Source organism: Mobula hypostoma, chromosome 13 (genome assembly GCF_963921235.1).
Source record: "Mobula hypostoma chromosome 13, sMobHyp1.1, whole genome shotgun sequence".
NCBI classification, from domain to species: domain Eukaryota; kingdom Metazoa; phylum Chordata; class Chondrichthyes; order Myliobatiformes; family Myliobatidae; genus Mobula; species Mobula hypostoma.
In genome coordinates, this window is record NC_086109.1 from 74,024,225 (window position 1) to 74,042,602 (window position 18,378).

At 40.6% G+C, this 18,378-nt stretch overlaps 1 protein-coding gene across 1 annotated transcript in view; it reads left to right on the top strand.

Moving 5' to 3' along the window:
- The window catches only part of galk2 (galactokinase 2), a 120,200-nt gene that overhangs the window by 5,200 nt on the left and 96,622 nt on the right, over positions 1-18,378 (top strand). Inside the window, exon 2 of the mRNA XM_063065947.1 lies at positions 10,735-10,823. Within this exon, the coding sequence (XP_062922017.1) occupies positions 10,735-10,823 (89 nt within the window). The remainder of the gene's footprint in view (positions 1-10,734; positions 10,824-18,378) is intronic.

Sequence of the window (18,378 nt, forward strand, 5' to 3'; positions counted from 1 at the left end):
ATTTAATTTGAAAAGAAAAAAGAAGCATATATAACATTTCAGAAGCTGAAATCAGACAGGGCCTTTGAGGAATATAGAGGAAGCAGGAGAGAACTTAAATAAGGATCCAGGAGGGCTAAACGGGCTCATAAATCCGTCTCCGCCGCATCTGCTCTCAGGATGAGGCTTTTCATTCTAGGACGAGGGAGATGTCTTCCTTTTTTAAAGAAAGGGGCTTCCCTTCCTCCACTATCAACTCTGCTCTTAAACGCATCTTCCCCATTTCACGTACATCTGCTCTCACTCCATCCTCCCGCCACCCCACTGGGAATAGAGTTCCCCTGGTCCTCACCTACCACCCCACCAGCCTCTGGGTCCAACATACTATTCTCCGTAACTTCCGCCACCTCCAACGGGATCCCACTACTAAGCACATCTTTCCCTCCCCCCCCCCCGCATCCCGCAGGGATTGCTCCCTACGCAACTCCCTTGTCCATTCATCCCCCCATTCCTCCCCACTGATCTCCCTCCTGGTACTTATCCGTGTAAGCGGAACAAGTGCTACACATGCCCTTACACTTCCTCCCTTACCACCATTCAGGGCCCCAAACAGTCCTTCCAGGTGAGGCAACACTTCACGTGTAAGTCGGCTGGGGTGATATACTGCGTCCGGTGCTCCCGATGTGGCCTTTTATATATTGGCGAGACCCGACGCAGACTGGGAGACCGCTTTGCTGAACGTCTACGCTCTGTCCGCCAGAGAAAGCAGGATCTCCCAGTGGCCACGCACTTTAATTCCACATTCCATTCCCATTCTGACATGTCTATCCACGGCCTCCTCTACTGTAAAGATGAAGCCACACTCAGGTTGGAGGAACAACACCTTATATTCCGTCTGGGTAGCCTCCAACCTGATGGCATGAACATCGACTTCTCTAACTTCCGCTAGGCCCCACCTCCCCCTCGTACCCCATCTGTTACTTATTTTTATGCACACATTCTTTCTCTCACTCTCCTTTTTCTCCCTCTGTCCCTCTGAATATACCTCTTGCCCATCCTCTGGGTCCCCCCCCCCCTTGTCTTTCTTCCCGGACCTCCTGTCCCATGATCCTCTCGTATCCGTTTTGCCAATCACCTGTCCAGCTCTTGGCTTCATCCCTCCCCCTCCTGTCTTCTCCTATCATTTTGGATCTCCCCCTCCCCCTCCAACTTCCAAATCCCTTACTCACTCTTCCTTCAGTTAGTCCTGATGAAGGGTCTCGGCCTGAAACGTCGACTACACCTCTTCCTAGAGATGCTGCCTGGCCTGCTGCGTTCACCAGCAACTTTTATGTGTGTTGCTTGAATTTCCAGCATCTGCAGAATTCCTGTTGTTTGCGTCATAAGTGTGGTGAGTAGGATTAAAGACAGTCCCCAGGTATTTAATACATACGTAAAAAAACAAGAGGGGAACTAAGAAGTATGTAGAGTCATTCAAGGAAAAGGGAATTTTTTTCCTGGAGCCAAAAAATAAATGGGCAATATTCTAGGTGAGTCCTTTGCATTGGTATTCATTAAAGTTCAGTTTATTGTCATTCAACTGTACACATGTAAACTACCAAATGAAACAATGTTCTTCCATACCAAGATGTACAACGCAGTACATATAACTAGCACAAATAATGTATAAAGTAATGTTGCCACAAATAAATTAACAAATAATAAGGTGCATTTACGACGCAAGTTAAAAAATAAACAATATAATGCTGCTGGTGCTTCATACATGATGAGACCTGGGTGGTGGCAGGGAGTTCAGTAGTCTTATGGCCGAGCTGTTTCCCATCATAACTGTTCTTGTCCTAATGCTATGTTACCTCCTGCCTTATGGTAGGGGGTCAAAGAGATTGTTTGATGGATGGGAGGGATCATTGACAACGCTAAGGCTCAGTGCTCTGGATAAATATCTTTAATTGGTGGAAGAGACAACCTGATAATCCCCTTTGCAGTCCTCTTAATCCTTTGTTGGGACTTGAGGTCAGATGCCTTGTAATTTCTGTACCAGAAAGTGATGCAGTCAGGACACTATTGATGATGCTCTTGTAAAAATTAATTAGAATGGAGGGGGAGCCTCAGTCACTTCAATCTCCTCAGGAAGTAGAGATGCTGTTGTGCTTTCTTGACCAAAGTGGCAGTGTTGAGGGACCACGTAAGATCCGTTACAGTGCCTATAAAAAGTATTCACCCCCCTTGTAAGTTTTCTTGTTTTACTGTTTTACAGCATTAAATCACAATGGATTTAACTTGCTTTTTTTGACACTGATCAACAGAAAGACTCTTTGGTGTCAGTTGAAACAGATCTCTACAAACTGATCTAAATTAATTTATAAATATAAAACACAAAATAATTGATGGCAAAAGAATTCACCCCCTTCGAGTCAGTATTTAGTAGATGCACAATTACTGCCTCGAGTCTGTGTGGTAGGTCTCCTGAAGCTCCAATGCCTCGTGTCAAGAATGAAGAAAAACAAGAAGAAGAAGAAACTGAGCTAGAAACTGTGGAACTATAACAAGAAATTAGTAAGAGGTATGGGTATCTGCTTTGGACATCTAGGCTTTGTAATTTTCCCCATTCTTTACAAAACTGCTCAAGCTCTTGTCAGATTGCACAGAGATTGTGAAGGAACAGCCCTTCCAAGTCCAGCCACAAATTCTCAGTAAGTTTGTGGTCTGGACTCTGACCTGGCCACTCCAGGACATTAACTTTGTTGTTTTTTAGCCATTCCTGTGGTAGCTTTGGCTTTATGGTTGGGGTCATTCTCTTGCTGGGAAACAAATCTTCTCCCAAGTTTCAGTTCTCTTGCAGACTGTATCAGGTTTTCCTCCAGGATTTTCCCGTATTTTGCTGCATTCATTTTCCCCTCTTCCTGCACAAGCCTTCCAGGGCTTGCTGCAGTGAAGCATCCCCTTAGCATGATGCAGCCACCACCATGCTTCACTGTAGGGATGGTGTGTTTTTGATGACATACGGTGTTTGGTTTATGACAAGCATAACGTTTGGTCTGAAGGCCAAAAAGCTCAATTTTGGTTTCATCAGACCATAGAACTTTCTTCCAGCTGACTTCAGAGTCTCCCACATGCCTCCTGGCAAACTCTAGCCAAGATTTCATGTGAGTTTATTTTCAACAGTGGCTTTCTCTTTGCCACTCTCCCATAAAGCTGCAACTGGTGAAGCACCCGGTCAATACTTGTTATACATGCATTCTCTCCCATTTCTGCACAGGACAGCCTGCTCTGGACAGATTTACAGCTGTGCCATATTCTTTCCATTTCTTGATGACTGATTGAACTGTACCCAAGGGATATTCAGTGACTTGGAAATGTTCTTGTATCCTCTCCTGACTTGAGCTCTTCAGTGAACTTTTTGCTGAGTTGCTTGGAGTGTTCTTTTGTCTTCATGGTGTAGTTTTTGCCAGGATACTAACTCACCAGCAGTTGGACCTTCCAGATACAGGTGTATTTTTACTACAATCAGTTGAAACACCTTGACTGCACACGGTGATCTCCATTTAACTAATTATGTGACTTCAAAAACCATTTGGCTGCACCAGTGATGATTTGATGTGACATATTAATGGGGTGGTGAATACTAATGTAACCAAATATTTTGTGTTTTATTTTAAAAAAGCCAAATTAAATCCACTGTGATTCAATGTTGTAAAACAATAAAACATGAAAAATTCCAAATGGGGTGAATTAGGCACTGTATATGCACTCCCGGAGACTTGGTGCTCCTAACTCTCTTCATGGAGGAATTGTCTATGTATAGTGATGAGTGGTCAGCCTGCAGCTTCCTAAAGTCCACAACTTCCCTTTGGTCTAGGTCCATCTTGAGACTCAAGTTATTGTGCTCGTACCATTCTACCAGCATGCTCTACCTTCTCCCTGTTTGCTGTCTAATCGTCACTGTTGATCACATCAACTACTATTGTGTCATCAGCAAAATTGATTCAATTTGACCTGGATCAGGCAGTGCAGTCATGTGTCAGCAGCATGAACGGCAGCAGGCTGAGCACACAGCTCTGGGGTGCACTGGTGGTCAGCATGATGGAGCTAGAGATATTCCTGCTGGCAGGGACAGACTGTGGCCTTTCTGTCAAGAATTCCAGGATCCAGTTACAGAGAGAGGTGTTGAAACCCAGCAAGGGAAGTTTGCCCACCAACTACTGAGGGATAATCATATTAACTGCCAAACTGAGATAGATAGATACTATATTAGTCCAAAGGAAATTACAATGTCACAGTAGCATTACAAGTGCACAGAAGAGAAGTAGAAACAATTAAAAAAAATTAAGTTACCACAAACAATCTAACAGGAGGGGTTCATCATTTCCCTGGCTATAGGTTAACTCATTATAGAGCCTAATGGACCTTTCATAGCACTCTTTGGAGCAGTGCGGTTGTCTATTACTAAGACTGCTTCTCTGTTCAGCTAAGGAGGCATACCGAGGGTGAGAAACATTGTCCAGGATTGCCAGGATTTTCCATAGGGTCCTTTGTTCTACCACAGCCTCTAGTGTGTCCAGTTTGACTCCTATAACAGAGCCAGCCTTTCTAATCAGTTTATTGAGCCTGTTGGCATCACCCGTGTTGACACCATTGTCCCAGTAGACCACCACATAGAAGATTGTACTGGCGACAGCAGGCTAGTAGAACATGTAAAGGAGAAGCCTGCATACTTCAAAGGACCTCAGTCTTCTCAGGAAGTAGAGGCAACTCTGGCTCTTCTTGTATACAGCCTCTATGTTGGTGCTCCACTCCACAAACCGCATTCTGGCATATAAGGCACCGTTTTTCAAGTGGGACAGGATGGAGTGAGTATGGCATCATCAGTGGATGATTAGAGTGATAAGTGAACTGGGTAGATTCACCATGTCTACACCCTGCCTTGGCGTAGCTGGATCCTGGACTTCTTGTCACTTCACCAGCAGGTGGTAAGAGTGGGCTCCCTCACCTCTACCCCTCTGACCCTCAACACAGGTGCCCCTCAGGGCTGTGTACTAAGCCCCCTCCTTTACTCTCTGTATAGCCATGACTGTGTCGCTACCCACAGCTCCAATCTGCTAAGTAAATTTGTTGACGACACCACACTGCCTGGTCTAATCTCAAATAGTACTAAGGCAGCCTACAGAGAAGAAGTCACTACACTGACACAGTAGTGTCAAGAAAGCAACCTTCCCCTCAATGTCGCAAAAACAAACGAGCTGGTTGTGGACTACAGGAGGAATGGAGAGAGTGGTGCAGACGCCCAGGGTATCTGTAGATGTGAACATCCCACTATTCAGGACATTTTCAAAGACAGGTGTCTAAAAAAAAAAAGGGCCTGAAGGATTATTAGGGACCCGAGTCACCCCAACCACAAACTGCTACCATCTGGGAATCGGTACCGTAGCATAATATCCAGGACCAACAGGCTCCGGGATAGCTTCTTCCACCAGGCCATCAGACTGCTTAACTCATGCTGACACAACTACATTTCTGTGTTTATTGACTACCCTATTGTCCATACTATTTATTATGTATTACTATAAATTGTACATTGCACATTTAGACAGAGACGTAAAGATTTTTACTCATGTATATGAAGGATGTAAGTAATAAAGTCAACTCAATTCAGTTCAATATAGCAGAAAAATGGAATTTAATGGAACTAGCTGCTCAAAGCACTTCATTATCATTGAGGTCAGTGCTACTAGACTGACATTGAGGCAGGTTATTGTCATCCTCTTGGACAGCAAGATGATGGTGCCTGCCTTGAGGCCCGACGGGATAGTGGACTGTTCCAGAGAGATGTTGAAGATGTCTCTTTGAACCTCTGTTAACTGGGCTGTACAGTTCTTCAGGAAACAACAAGGTATGTTATCAGGTCCTGCAGCTTTAGTGGGTTGAACCTGGCTAGGGTCTTCTTCATATTAGCTGCAGCCAGACAGGGTGCCTGCTCCTCAGAGGGATGGTGGTGATTCAGACTATCAGGAAGTCAGGAAGAGAAGCATTGCTGTTGTTGCTGCACAGGGTGAAGTAGTAGTCCGTTATGGTGTGAATATCCTGCTAGTGTGCCTCATGTCTCTGGTTTCACAGAAATGGCTGTATATTCTCTGTGAATATTGCAACTTTCCTTCCTGGTGGCGTGAGAAAGCACACTCATGCTGACCTGAGAACTATCTTATCTCCTGTTCTGAAGGCAGCATCCAGATTTCTCAGCCATGTCTGGACCTCTGCTGTCAGCTAGAGCTTCTAATTTCCCCACACATAGATGTGTTCAGTAATGGCGACATCTTCAATACACATCTCTAAGTAACCAGTCTCAGACCTTGCATATTCATTGATGTTAATGTGCCTCCCTGACAATGTTCCAGTCTGTGTTTTCAAAACAGTCCTGTAGTGCTGATGTTGCTCCTTCTGGACAGGTCTTTATCTCCCTTTACCTCTGGAACTCTACCATTGGCAAACAGTGGGTCTTCACTACTGAAGCATTCATACGCCAGTTCTTATTAATGTAAAATGCATACCCTTCCACCGTGTGTCTTGGCAGAGATTGTGGGAATTCTGTTGGTCCGAAAAGAAGTGAAACCCTCTAGCTGCCTGACCGCTTCATGGGTGCTGTCGGTCAGGATGAGCATGCAGTTGTCCTTATTCTCACACTGATTCAATCTCAGATGCAGGTATCTACTTTTTAATGATCAAATGTTTGAAAGCAGAGTCAACAGGAGAGCTGGTCTGCAGAGTTTCACCTTCGGTTGTGCTTGAGTACCAGCATGCTTTCCATGCTTCTGTTTCCTTGCACACCGTTTCTGACGGCGTTTCCCCTGTGTGGCAGGCGACAAAGCAGTGCGCAACAGCCTCCAGAGCTCAACTGCTATCCAAAAACTTACTAGTGAGGTGGATTTGTAGTACTTGGTGTTCTTAATGTCCAGCAGTGCCTTGCAATCGTAAGAAAAACATAAAGGACCGACAATTATACCATTAGTTGAAGCCAGAGTGGCTGCTGTGACTGGACACACTGCCATCTTCCTTAACCAAGGAAATGGAGGATAGTGAGATCAGGAAAGGGTGTGCTGATAATTTAGGGTATGAGAATATCGGGGAGGAAGAGATGTTGCTGCTCTTAAAGAACATAATAGTGGGGCCTGATGGATCTATTCCATGTCTTTGAGGAAGGCTAGAGAGATGACTGCTGGGGCCTTTGCAGAATCTCTATCCTATTTAGCCACTAGTTCGATCCCAAACAACTGGAGAACAGTGAGTGATGTTTCTCAGTTTTCTTTGTTTTTCAAACTTTTTATTAAATTTCAGATTAATATACATAACAATACAAATGATACAAAGAGATCGGTGTAACATTGATAATGGTTAACATATACAAACATAATTCAAGTAAAATATATAATTCAGGCCTCCCAATCTCTGAGTAATTGAACATGAAAAAGAGTTTTATAGAGAACCCCCTAATATAAAAAACAAAACAAAGCAAAGACTGGGATGTCCTGTTCCCTCGGATAAGAACATTATTTGTCATTAACTCTGCTCCTCTATAGATAAACAAAAGATTATTTTAAAAAAAGGGTTCTGAAAGGGACAACTTACATCATATGAAAATGTTGAATAAACGGTCTCCAGGTTTCTTCAAATTTAACTGAAGAATCAACCATACCACTCCTAATTTTTTTTCCAGGTTTACACATAATATAGTTTGAGAAAACCATTGAAAAGTAGTAGGAGGATCAGAATCTTTCCGTTTAAGTAAGATGGATCTTTTAGCTATTAGTGTAACAAATGCAATCAAATGGCAAGCTGAAACGGATAAATGACCAACATCTGTCACTGGTAATCCAAAAAATTGTAGTAATAAGGTGAGGTTTTAAATTAATATGCAAAGCTGTTGAAATAATATCAAAAATATCTTTCCAATATTTATCTAAAAGAGGGCAAGACCAAAACATATGTGTCAGAGAGGCCACCTCAGAGTTACATCTGTCACACACAGGATTTATATGTCGGTAAAAACAAGCTAGTTTATCCTTAGACATATGAGCCCTATGGACTATTTTAAATTGTATCAGTGTATGTCTAGCACACATTGAGGAAGTATTAACTAGTTGAAGAACTTTCTCCCATTTCTCTATAGGTAAAGGTACCTGAAGTTCTCTTTCCCATTCATTTTTTATTTTATCAGATGTACCTAGATGTATTTTCGTAATTGAATCATACAAAACTGCTATTAAGCGCTTCTGATAGGGATTTAAACCTAAAATTTTTTCTGTAATATTAGTTGGATGAAATATTGGAAAATTAGGTAAAATAACATTCAAAAAACTTCTAATCTGCAGGTATCTGAAAAACTGCAAACTAGGCAACTTGTATTTATTAGATAATTGTTCAAACGACATGAAACAATTATCTATGGATAAATCACGAAAGCATGCTATTCCCCTCATTTTCCATAAGGAAAAAGCTTGATCAATTCTAGAAAGTTGCAAGAAAAGATTAGATATAATAGGACTAGATAAAATAAATTCGTTCAATCCAAAAAATTTGTGAAATTGAAACCATATTCGTATTGTATGCTTAATTTTTGGATTAATTATTTGTTTATTCAGTTTGGTTAATGCAAAGGGATTTGCACAGTTTTGAGATGAATTTAATGCATTTCTACTGAGGGGTGAATGTATAAGAAAACTTTGTGCAGCCAATTTCTGTTAATAATTTTTTAAAAAGCAGCCAATCTAGGTCGTACAAAGATGGGGGAGGGCAATAGGTGCAACAAAGGGAAGACCAACACCGTTCTCAGAGATTAGTCTATATTTACCTACTAACTCCAATTTCATCTTATTATCTCATAACAGAAAATAAAATGCAGAATTACATAGTTTTTACAGCATAGAAATAGGTAATTGGGACCAACAATGTAGACTATTGTTTATCTTCCATAAGTCAGGGGTCCCCAACCTTTTTTTATGCCATGAACCAATACCATTAAGCAAAGAGTCAATGGACCCCAGGTTGGGCACCCCGTTCTACATAATGCTCTTCAATCCCTTCATAATCTTGCCTTTTCTGGACATTCTTAAATTCCTTTCTCTTTCTTTACATAGCCTCTCCTTAATTTATTCAATGTAATTCATTTAACTTAATCATCATGGTAGCAAGTTGCACATTTCTTCAACTTTCAGGATGAATAACCTGCTAAATAATTCCACATAAATGTTGTCGCTGCCAGAATCATAAACTTCCCACTTTATTGAGAATATTGAAAATTTACCATTGGTGTATTCCTTTAGATTTTTCTCATTCACAGCCAAATGCAAGAGATCTTCTCATTGGAGTCTCGAAATTCCATTTAATTTACATATATTTTAGGGAGTCTCACCAAACTTGTGCAATTTTGTCTTCGTGCCAGCTATTTTGGTAGATCTATTATAATAGAAATAATAGTTGCAATAATTTTTATCACAGAAAACTTTGCAAACTAGTTTCTAGGTGTAAGTTTATAAAATGAATGCTTAGATAATGAGGTAAATTATCCAAGCATTCATTTTTAAAATCTTATATCTAGAAACTAATATCTAAGAGATTTTTTTTAAAGGGAGATTTCCTTAAAAATAAAAAAAAAACACGGATGCTAGATATCTAAAGAAGACAGAAAATAATGGAAAAGCCGAGCAGAATAGGCAGCATCTGTGGAAAAGAGAAACTGCTAATGTTTTATGGAGGCACGAGAGACTGCAGGTGCTTGAACCTGGAGGAATGATCTTCTGGAGGGACTCTGTGGATGAAGCAGCATTTAGGTGGTGGGAGGATGGAACTGCCAGTGTTTCAGTATGGGACCATGCATCATGACTGAGAACGGAGAAGGAAGGTATCAGGTATAAAGAGAAGGGGGAGGGAACAAGAAGCTGAACGAAGAGGATTGGTTGGAAGTTTAACTTAGTCAAAAACAACTGTTTGATTTCTAGAAGTGTCAGCCGCTATATTAGAAAGCTGAGCTTGGCGAAATGATGCCCCCCACCCCCGGTCCTGACAATATCCATCACAGGGCAATGGATGTAACAGAGGGAGTTTCTCTGATATGGTAGAAAAATGTCATTTAGGCTGCTTTATTGGTGTAATGAAGATTTTGTGTAGTCTGATATGTATAACTGGCTAGACACTGCACAATAAAAAGGAGAGGAGATGGCAGGTAAAACAACAAGGGTAATGCTAATACAGAAATTTAAAAAAATAATGATTTAAACTTGGAGAATTCTATATTGAGTCATGTGAGCTAAAATATGCCCAGACAAATGAAGTGGTATTATTCCCCAAGCCTGCAGTCGACTTTCTTTTAACAGTGCAGGAGATCCAAGACAGAGATCAGAATGGGAGTGGGATGGTGAATTAAAGTATCTGGCATCCTAATGGGAAATTCCCATTATTCCATCTATTCTCCTATCCCACCTTCTCTGCTGTCTGGTGTAACATGTTTCTTTCTTTCCCAGTTCTGATGAAAGGTCCTGCTCCTTAAATATAAACTGTTTTTCTTTACACTGATGATGCCTGCCCTGCTGTTCCTTTTCAGCATTTTCTGTTTCATTGGAGAATTTCTTTGTCTCTTTACCTAGAAGTTTGCTGCATTTATTTACTGCGATATTTGTTTTTCTATTTTACTCATAATTTAATATGTTTTTTTCTGCCTCCCAACCATTGCAAAAAATATTTATGTTCTGTTATTACTTTTGTCAGGTTTACAAAATTAAAGGAAGCCTTTATTTCAAAATATGGCATGCCACCTGCATTTTATGCACGAGCTCCTGGTCGAGTCAACTTAATTGGTATGTGAATGAATTTTGAACAAACTATTGACAACTTTTAAAATTTATTTTGCTGTCTCACATATCATTGCAATAGGATGGTTTTGCTATTTTGCCACATGCTTAAACAGCATCCACAACTTCAGCATCATATAATAATGCATTTTTGTGCTCTGTACAGTTTGTTGATAAACCTTGAGTAACAACTTTACCATAGCTGTCTGCAGCATTGTATTCTATAATCTTTAGTATTACAGTGCTAAATAATGAAAGTGTTTTAAATTAAAATAAATGATTTGAATTATTCATCTTTATGACTTGCCCCAGTGATCCATGTGCATTCAATAACAGCTTGGTTAACACAAGATTCTGTAGATGCTAGAAATCCAGAATAATACACACAAAATGCTGAAGGAACTCAGCAGGTCAGGTAGCACCTATGGAAAGGAATAAAGAGTCAATATTTTGAGTCGAGTCCCTTCATCAGGTTTGGATCTGGGTCAGAACCAGTCCTGTTGAAGGGTCTCGGCCCAAACGCCGACTATTCCTTTCCATTGATATTGCCTGATCTGCTGGTTTCCTCCAGCATTTTGTGTATGTTACAGCATGCTTAAATTTATTTCAGACCAGAGAATGAGTAAGTGAAACTAATTTGCTATATTACCAATTTCTTTCAAAATGGTCGCAGAAAAGACTTGACATGTAAGTAGTGTGTATGGTATGAAATTACTGGACTGAACTAAAAGATAAGAAATGGTCAAGAAAGGGGATAAAAATAATATCAATACTTCCAGAACTAAAAAGGTTATAGGAAGTAATATGTTTTTTAAAAAGTGCAGGGCTAGTTGAAACAAAGGATACAGGGAAAAGCATACATGGAATTACTCAGAATATCAATAAGGAAGTTGACAAGCCAAATCTTGAAATATATACTTTGAGGGCAGGTGGCAAGATGGGAAGTTAACAAGGAGTTCGGAACATGAGTTCACACAACCCAAGAAATAAAGCAATTGTATTAGGATAGATTGTAAGTTATGTGGTAACAATTAGCATTCAGGAAACAATTTAGGCATGATTCTGAGCTAAATATTCTGGACTACCATTTAAGGAAAGACCAATAAGAGAGGAAGAGTGAGTGGCAAAATTGATTTTAAGAAGATAACGTAGTAGTAAATAAGGACCTTAGTCAGAGGAGAAACGGTTAAAACAGTGGAAGAAACAAGGAAGCAATTTAAGGTGCAAATCCCTAATGAGAATTGTTTGCACATTCAAAGCACTGGGGGAATTCAGCAGGTCAGGTAGCATGTGTGGAAGGAAATGGGCAGTCGATGTTTTGGGTCAAGCCTCTTCCAGGTAATGCTGCCTGATTCACTCAGTTCGTCCAGCATTTTGTGTGTTACTCTAGATTCTAGTATCTTGTGTCTCCATTGTTCACATGCTACCTTACAGTGATGTAGTGGTACTGCATTTCATTTCAGCCTTGAAGGTGAGATGAAATTCAGAGATCTACTGAGGACATCAATGTAGCATTTGATTAAGTGCTACATAAAAGCATAAGAAGTAATAGAAGCTGGAATCGGTGTGATGAATATGTGGCTAGAGGAATGATATTGATGGGAGGGCTTGAGATATCTGGGAGGGTCTGCTTTTGGGAAGGTGGGGTCTGTACAAGCTGATTGATTGCATCTGAATTAAAGTGAGAGTAGTATCCTTGTGGAAAGGTTTTCCAGTTCTCCTGGGGAGAATTTGAACTAATTTAGCAGTGGAATGGGGTACAGAAGGGTGACGCAGTCAAAGATCAAAAGGAAACTATATCAGTCCGGTAGACAGAGCAGAAATGAGCATAAGGTATATGGGAGAAAGGAAAGAATAAATTTCATTTATTTCGATTCAAAGATTTTTGAGTGGTAAAGCAGATTACAGAGCATTGTTCAATATGGGAATATGATATTGTAGTCATCACAAAGCCATGTTTGAAAGGGAAAAGCTGGCAACGCATCATTCTAAAATATCAGATCTGAAACTGTGTCAGGTGTGTGTGTGTGTGTGAAAATAAACCAAAAAAAGTGCCCTTGCAATATTGATTAAGTACAGGCAGTCCCTGGGTTACGAACGAGTTCCATTCCTGAGTCCGTCTTTAAGTCGGATTTGTGCGTAAGTCGGAACAGGTACATCCGGTATTATTTAGCGTCAGTTAGTCAAACATTTGTCTTAGTATATATTTTACCTTTCTGTGCATATAAAACACTAAAGAAACATATGTATTTCAATAATTAAATCAGTGCGTTACTTAGTAATAATTGTAGCTTTCATTGGGGCAGGGCCTTTCACATGCTCCATTATTCTCACTTTATCCTTCATCCTTTAAAATTGTTCCGATTGTTGACCGACTGTAGCTTAATGCTTTTCCAATGACCGATGGCGTTTCACCTTTTTCCGATCGCTTTATTATTTCCACTTTATTTTCAATTGTGATCGTTTTCCGTCAACGGAACAGAAACACTGCAGATTCAGCAGCAGCCGCGGGCGGCAGGTCCTGACCTGAGCTCTGCCAGGTCCTAAAGTCCACCCGCACTGAGATGGGTTAAATGGGACAAGTGGGGGCGGTGCTGACTGGAAAAGTGGTGGGGGAGGGGGTCAGGGTGAATCTTGCTAAGAAAAATTTAAGCCAAATGCAAAGTTACACACTCAATACAGTGTTAATGGCAACGACTTAAAATGGCGGACGGTGTCATGATCCGACTTAAAATGGCGGACGTATTCTCCTTCCTCTGTTCGTAAGTACGAGTTGTTCGTAAGTCAGACTTTCGTAACTCAGGGACTGCCTGTACATTATTGCAGTAATAAGAGAGGACGTCCTAGGTGCTACCTGGAATGGAGGAGACACAGGATTTTATTTCCTCGTAGTGGAAGAGGTCTGATTGAGGTACAGGTTTCCCCCACCATCTGAAGGTAGAGCGTTCCTATGAAATGGTTCGTAAGCCGGAATGTCGTAAAGCGAAGAAGCAATTACCATTTATTTATATGGGAAAATTTTGTGAGCATTCGCAGACCCAAAAATAACCTACCAAATCATGCCAGATAACACATAAAACCTAAAATAACTGTAACATATAGTAAAAGCAGGAATGATATGATAAATACACAGCTTATATAAAGTAGAAATACTTTTCCACAATCATTGCTTGAACTGTTCTCCATAGCAAAAATCTCACGCAAGCGCCGTCGGCAAAAACACAGCGCAAGCGCTCTCCAGTAACCTTTAAGCTATGAAGCTGCCAAATCATACCAAATAACATGTAAAAATACACAGCCAATATAAAGTAGAAATAATGTACGTACAGTGTAGTATCACTTACCGGAATTGGGAAAGCACAGAGCACACTGATGGTGGTGTGTTAGATTTGTCGGAGTTTGGGGGGTGCAGTGGTCCCCACTCTCCAGGCCTCCGAGCGATACATTGCCGCGAAGCAGTACCGCGGTAGCCGGGATGCATCCAGCACATCTTTAAGAAAAAAGCCGAAATAAACATGGTAATTAATTAGGTGCCGCCCGGCACATAATTGTCGGCCCAGATCATTGCCGATTGCTGATTGCGTTGCCTCTGATTAATTAGCATGTTTATTTCGGCTTTTATCTTAAAGATGTGCTGTGTGTCTCCCGGCTACTGCTGCATTCTCCGCGAATCGGCCTGGGTGTTGGGGTGGTGGGACACTGGGGTGTCATCTCGTCGTCTGTTTCCATTAGAGCAGGCAGCTCATCTTCTCCTACGACTGCCTGCCTCGATGTTGAAGGTCGAGGTTCGTCATCTGCTGTGGCTGATGTGGAAATGCTCGCGCATTTTTCTATCATACAGCTCTTTGTAAGCACTCAAACCATCCTGCAAATATCCCCTAAACTGATATACCCTATCAAAATTAAAGTCGTACTTTATCATTACTCATTCGGTTTCGACTGTTATCCTTTCCTTTTCCAACTGCATCAGCTCTTCATCTATCAGTTCTTGATCATGGGATGCCAAAACCTCTTCAACATCATCTTCGTCAACTTCCACAAGCCAAATTCACTTAGTCCTTACTTCGTTCATCACGATCAAAATGCTTAATTATGTCTAGTTTTATGCTAAGCGTAACACCCTTACGAGCTCTTTCAGGCTTTTCCGATACCTTAGAACTCATTTGCAAATGGCTGCAAATTGCTCACAGGCATGTGTTTAAGCAATGCCGGTGAGAGTATCGTTCCGAATCCGGGGGAGAGCGGCTGCTCGGGGCGTGCGCTGCCTTTTATCGTGCGCAGATTTTTTCATAACAGTGAAAACACCTTCTGTTAGTGAAAACAGGGTACTAATGTAGGTCTTTCGTAACAGTGAGGTTTCGTAAAGCGAACGTTCGAAAAGCAGGGGCCACCTGTACATGAAATTATGGAAGACATGAACAAGCTTTCCCCCATAACAGACGTGTCAAAAATTAGAGGACATGCGGATGATTAGAATAAAGAGTAAGAACTTTAGAGGGGATCTCAGGTAGATTTTTTTGTCAACTTCAGGATTTTTGGAACCTGAAACATATTGCCTCAGTGGGTAGTGAGGGCAGATGAAATCACAACATTTAAGAAGTACCTTAAAACGCTCAGAGAAAGAAGGCTATGGTCAAAGTGCTGGTAACTGGGATTAGTATAAATGGGTAATTGATAGCATAGACGCGGCGGAAAGAAAAGTTGTTTCTGTATTATATGACTGTACAACTCTGAGTCATCTGCTTGGCCCTTCACACCTTCTTTGTCATTCTTCAAGGTTATGACTGATCTTTCACCTCAAGGGCCCCATTTACAAGATTTGCAATGAATCAATTTTTGTTAGACAGTATTAAGTCCAAAATAGCCTTTTCCTTAATCAGTTCCTCAGTCTACTGATCTAGTAATTTATTGCTTATGCCATCTAGTCCTTGTAAAATCAATGACAACCATGGTGAGCATATGCCAGTAACTCAAACAAATTTATCACAAAGGAATATAGATATGGTTAATCAGTGAGTGTGTGTGTGTGTGTGTGTGTGTGTGTGTGAGAGAGAGAGAGAGAAAGAAATGTTGGGGGGGGTGGGTGGTTGTAGAGGGAACAATCATTTCAGCCCCACACTAACTCTGCAATGGTTCCTATCATCATCGTTCCCTGCTTTCATTTCCCATCAATGAAAAATAATAGACTCTGAAGGTCTTAAAAAGACATGACAGACTTGGATGAGGAATCAGCTGTAAAGAGAAAAGGCCAAGTTTCAATTAGAAGTTGGAAAAGCGAGAAAATTAGCATGTTTTAACTTGGAGACAAATGGCAAGGATACAGAAAACAAAAGGAATGTCTGTGACAGGGTGGAGACCAGGAGAATCTAGGTTACACAAAGACCCCTGGTGCTGTGTAAGAGAAGGTGGTGAAGACTTGCTAACCACAATTAATTTGATAATAAATCTAAATAGTGTACAGTGACTGAGGACAAACCATAGAAGAAAATAAAAAAAAAAGAAAACTGCAGCTCTGAGATACAGAAAGCATCAACTGCTGGAAACATCACGTGAAAAAGAGAGCCGGAAAAACTCAGCAGAACACGGTGGCAAATTTGGGGAGGAAAAAAGCAGTTGCGCGTGTGCTGGATGGCAAATTCTGACACAAACAGGTTGTCTGAAATATTCAAATTCGGTATGATGTCCTGAGGGCTACCATGTGTTTAGACAGAAGATGAAGACCTATATTTCAAGTGCACTGTAGGCTTTATTGGAACAATGTAAGAGCTGAAAGATGAGAGACCCGAGAGCTAGTGGGATGGAAAATTAAAGTGGCACACAACTGGAAGCTCAGGATCAGCCCTATGAATTGAATACAAACCAGCTACAAAGCAGGCCACCTTGCAATCACTGAACAATATGCATTAAATTGAGAAAAGTGCAAGTGAATTTCTGCTTTACCTTGAAGGGCTATTAAGGTCCCTGGATGCTGGGAATGGATTAGGTAAACAGGTAGATACTGTTTCTCCTGCATTACATGGAAAAATGCACTGAAATAGATGGTGGTTATTTCCCCGATACTCGTTTTAATTGGCAGGACTATACTCCCCTGTTCGTGCCACTGTCATCAGACGCAGTAAATCATCAGAGCCAATTCTCTACTCATGTTGCTTAAAAGTAAATATTTGCAAGTACCCAATGAGCCAAAGTTAACAAAAGTTAATGACAATTACTGTAAATGGTTGATATCAGTACCATTTTTAAAATACTGTTTATTCTCAGCAAAATTAGTATTGATGCATGATGTATTTATTTAAATGTTGCCAGTCCACAAAGACATGTGAAGTAATCATAGATGATAGAGAGTCTGTCTTTAATTGCAAATGATCCCAAAGTATATTGTAGCAAATTAATTGCTTTTCAAGTGCATTGCTTGGTATTATAATGTGAGGAAAACATGCCAGTACGTTTGTATGTAGCACATACTGTAACTGCAAATACCAATAAGATAAATGATCATCTGAATGAATTTGGTGGTGTTTGCTGAGGGATAAGTGCCAGTTGGTATACCAGAAAAATTCTCCTGTAATTAGTTTAAAAAAAACACTGTGAGACTTTTTACTTTAATCTAAAATGTTAATGGGACCTAAATTTAATACCTAAAAGGCATAACTCCTGTAATACAGCACCTACTTAATATTTCACTGAGGTGTCATATGTGGTCATATCCCGCAGTAGACCTTGAACTCAGGGCAAGTATAGTAAGCAGTGAGCTAAAGCTGATGAATTTCATACCTAAAATAAACAAATTTGAATAGATTTTAGCTCTACATTATTGTGCTGTTGATTCTTCAAAGATAAAGAGACTGGAATGTAAAACAAAAGCAATGCAAGAACAACTCAATAAGTAGCATATCTGCAAGCAAAGGTGTGGTAATGTTTTAGGTCGAGACCCTGCATCAGTTCTGATGTGGGGTCTAGGCTGGAAACGTTAGCTTACACCCTTTGCCTCCACTGATGTTGCTTGACACACCGAGGTCTTTGAACATTCTATTGGAGCCAAAGGTAGATTCTAAGAACAGTATAAAATGTGCATTTTGTACTGTCTGTTGGAAAAGATGAAAATTAGATGGTTGCACATTTCAACCACAAAGGCAGTTCAGTGAGGATGGTTTAAAAACTATTATTGTTCAGCATGTCAAGCCTTGCTAACTCATGCAAATGATTGTTATAATTATGCACATTAGGATAACACTTTGATCTAAAGATGTTAATGGGACCTAAATTTAATACCTAAAAGGCATAACTCCTGTAATACAGCACCTACTTAATATTTCACTGAGGTGTAACTAAATTTCAACATGCAGTACTTTGATTAGGATCCAAATGCTTTTGATCAAAGCTAAGTTGGAATTCACTTTAGTACATTGGCATAGTGGACAACTATAATCTATAACTATATGTTGAATTATGCATAACTCCTAGATCCTTGGTTTGTGATGTATCAGGTGATCTCATATCTGCATGATGTTTCATTCACCAATTGGCATGCTCATTCCTGAAGGATGGATACAAACCAGCT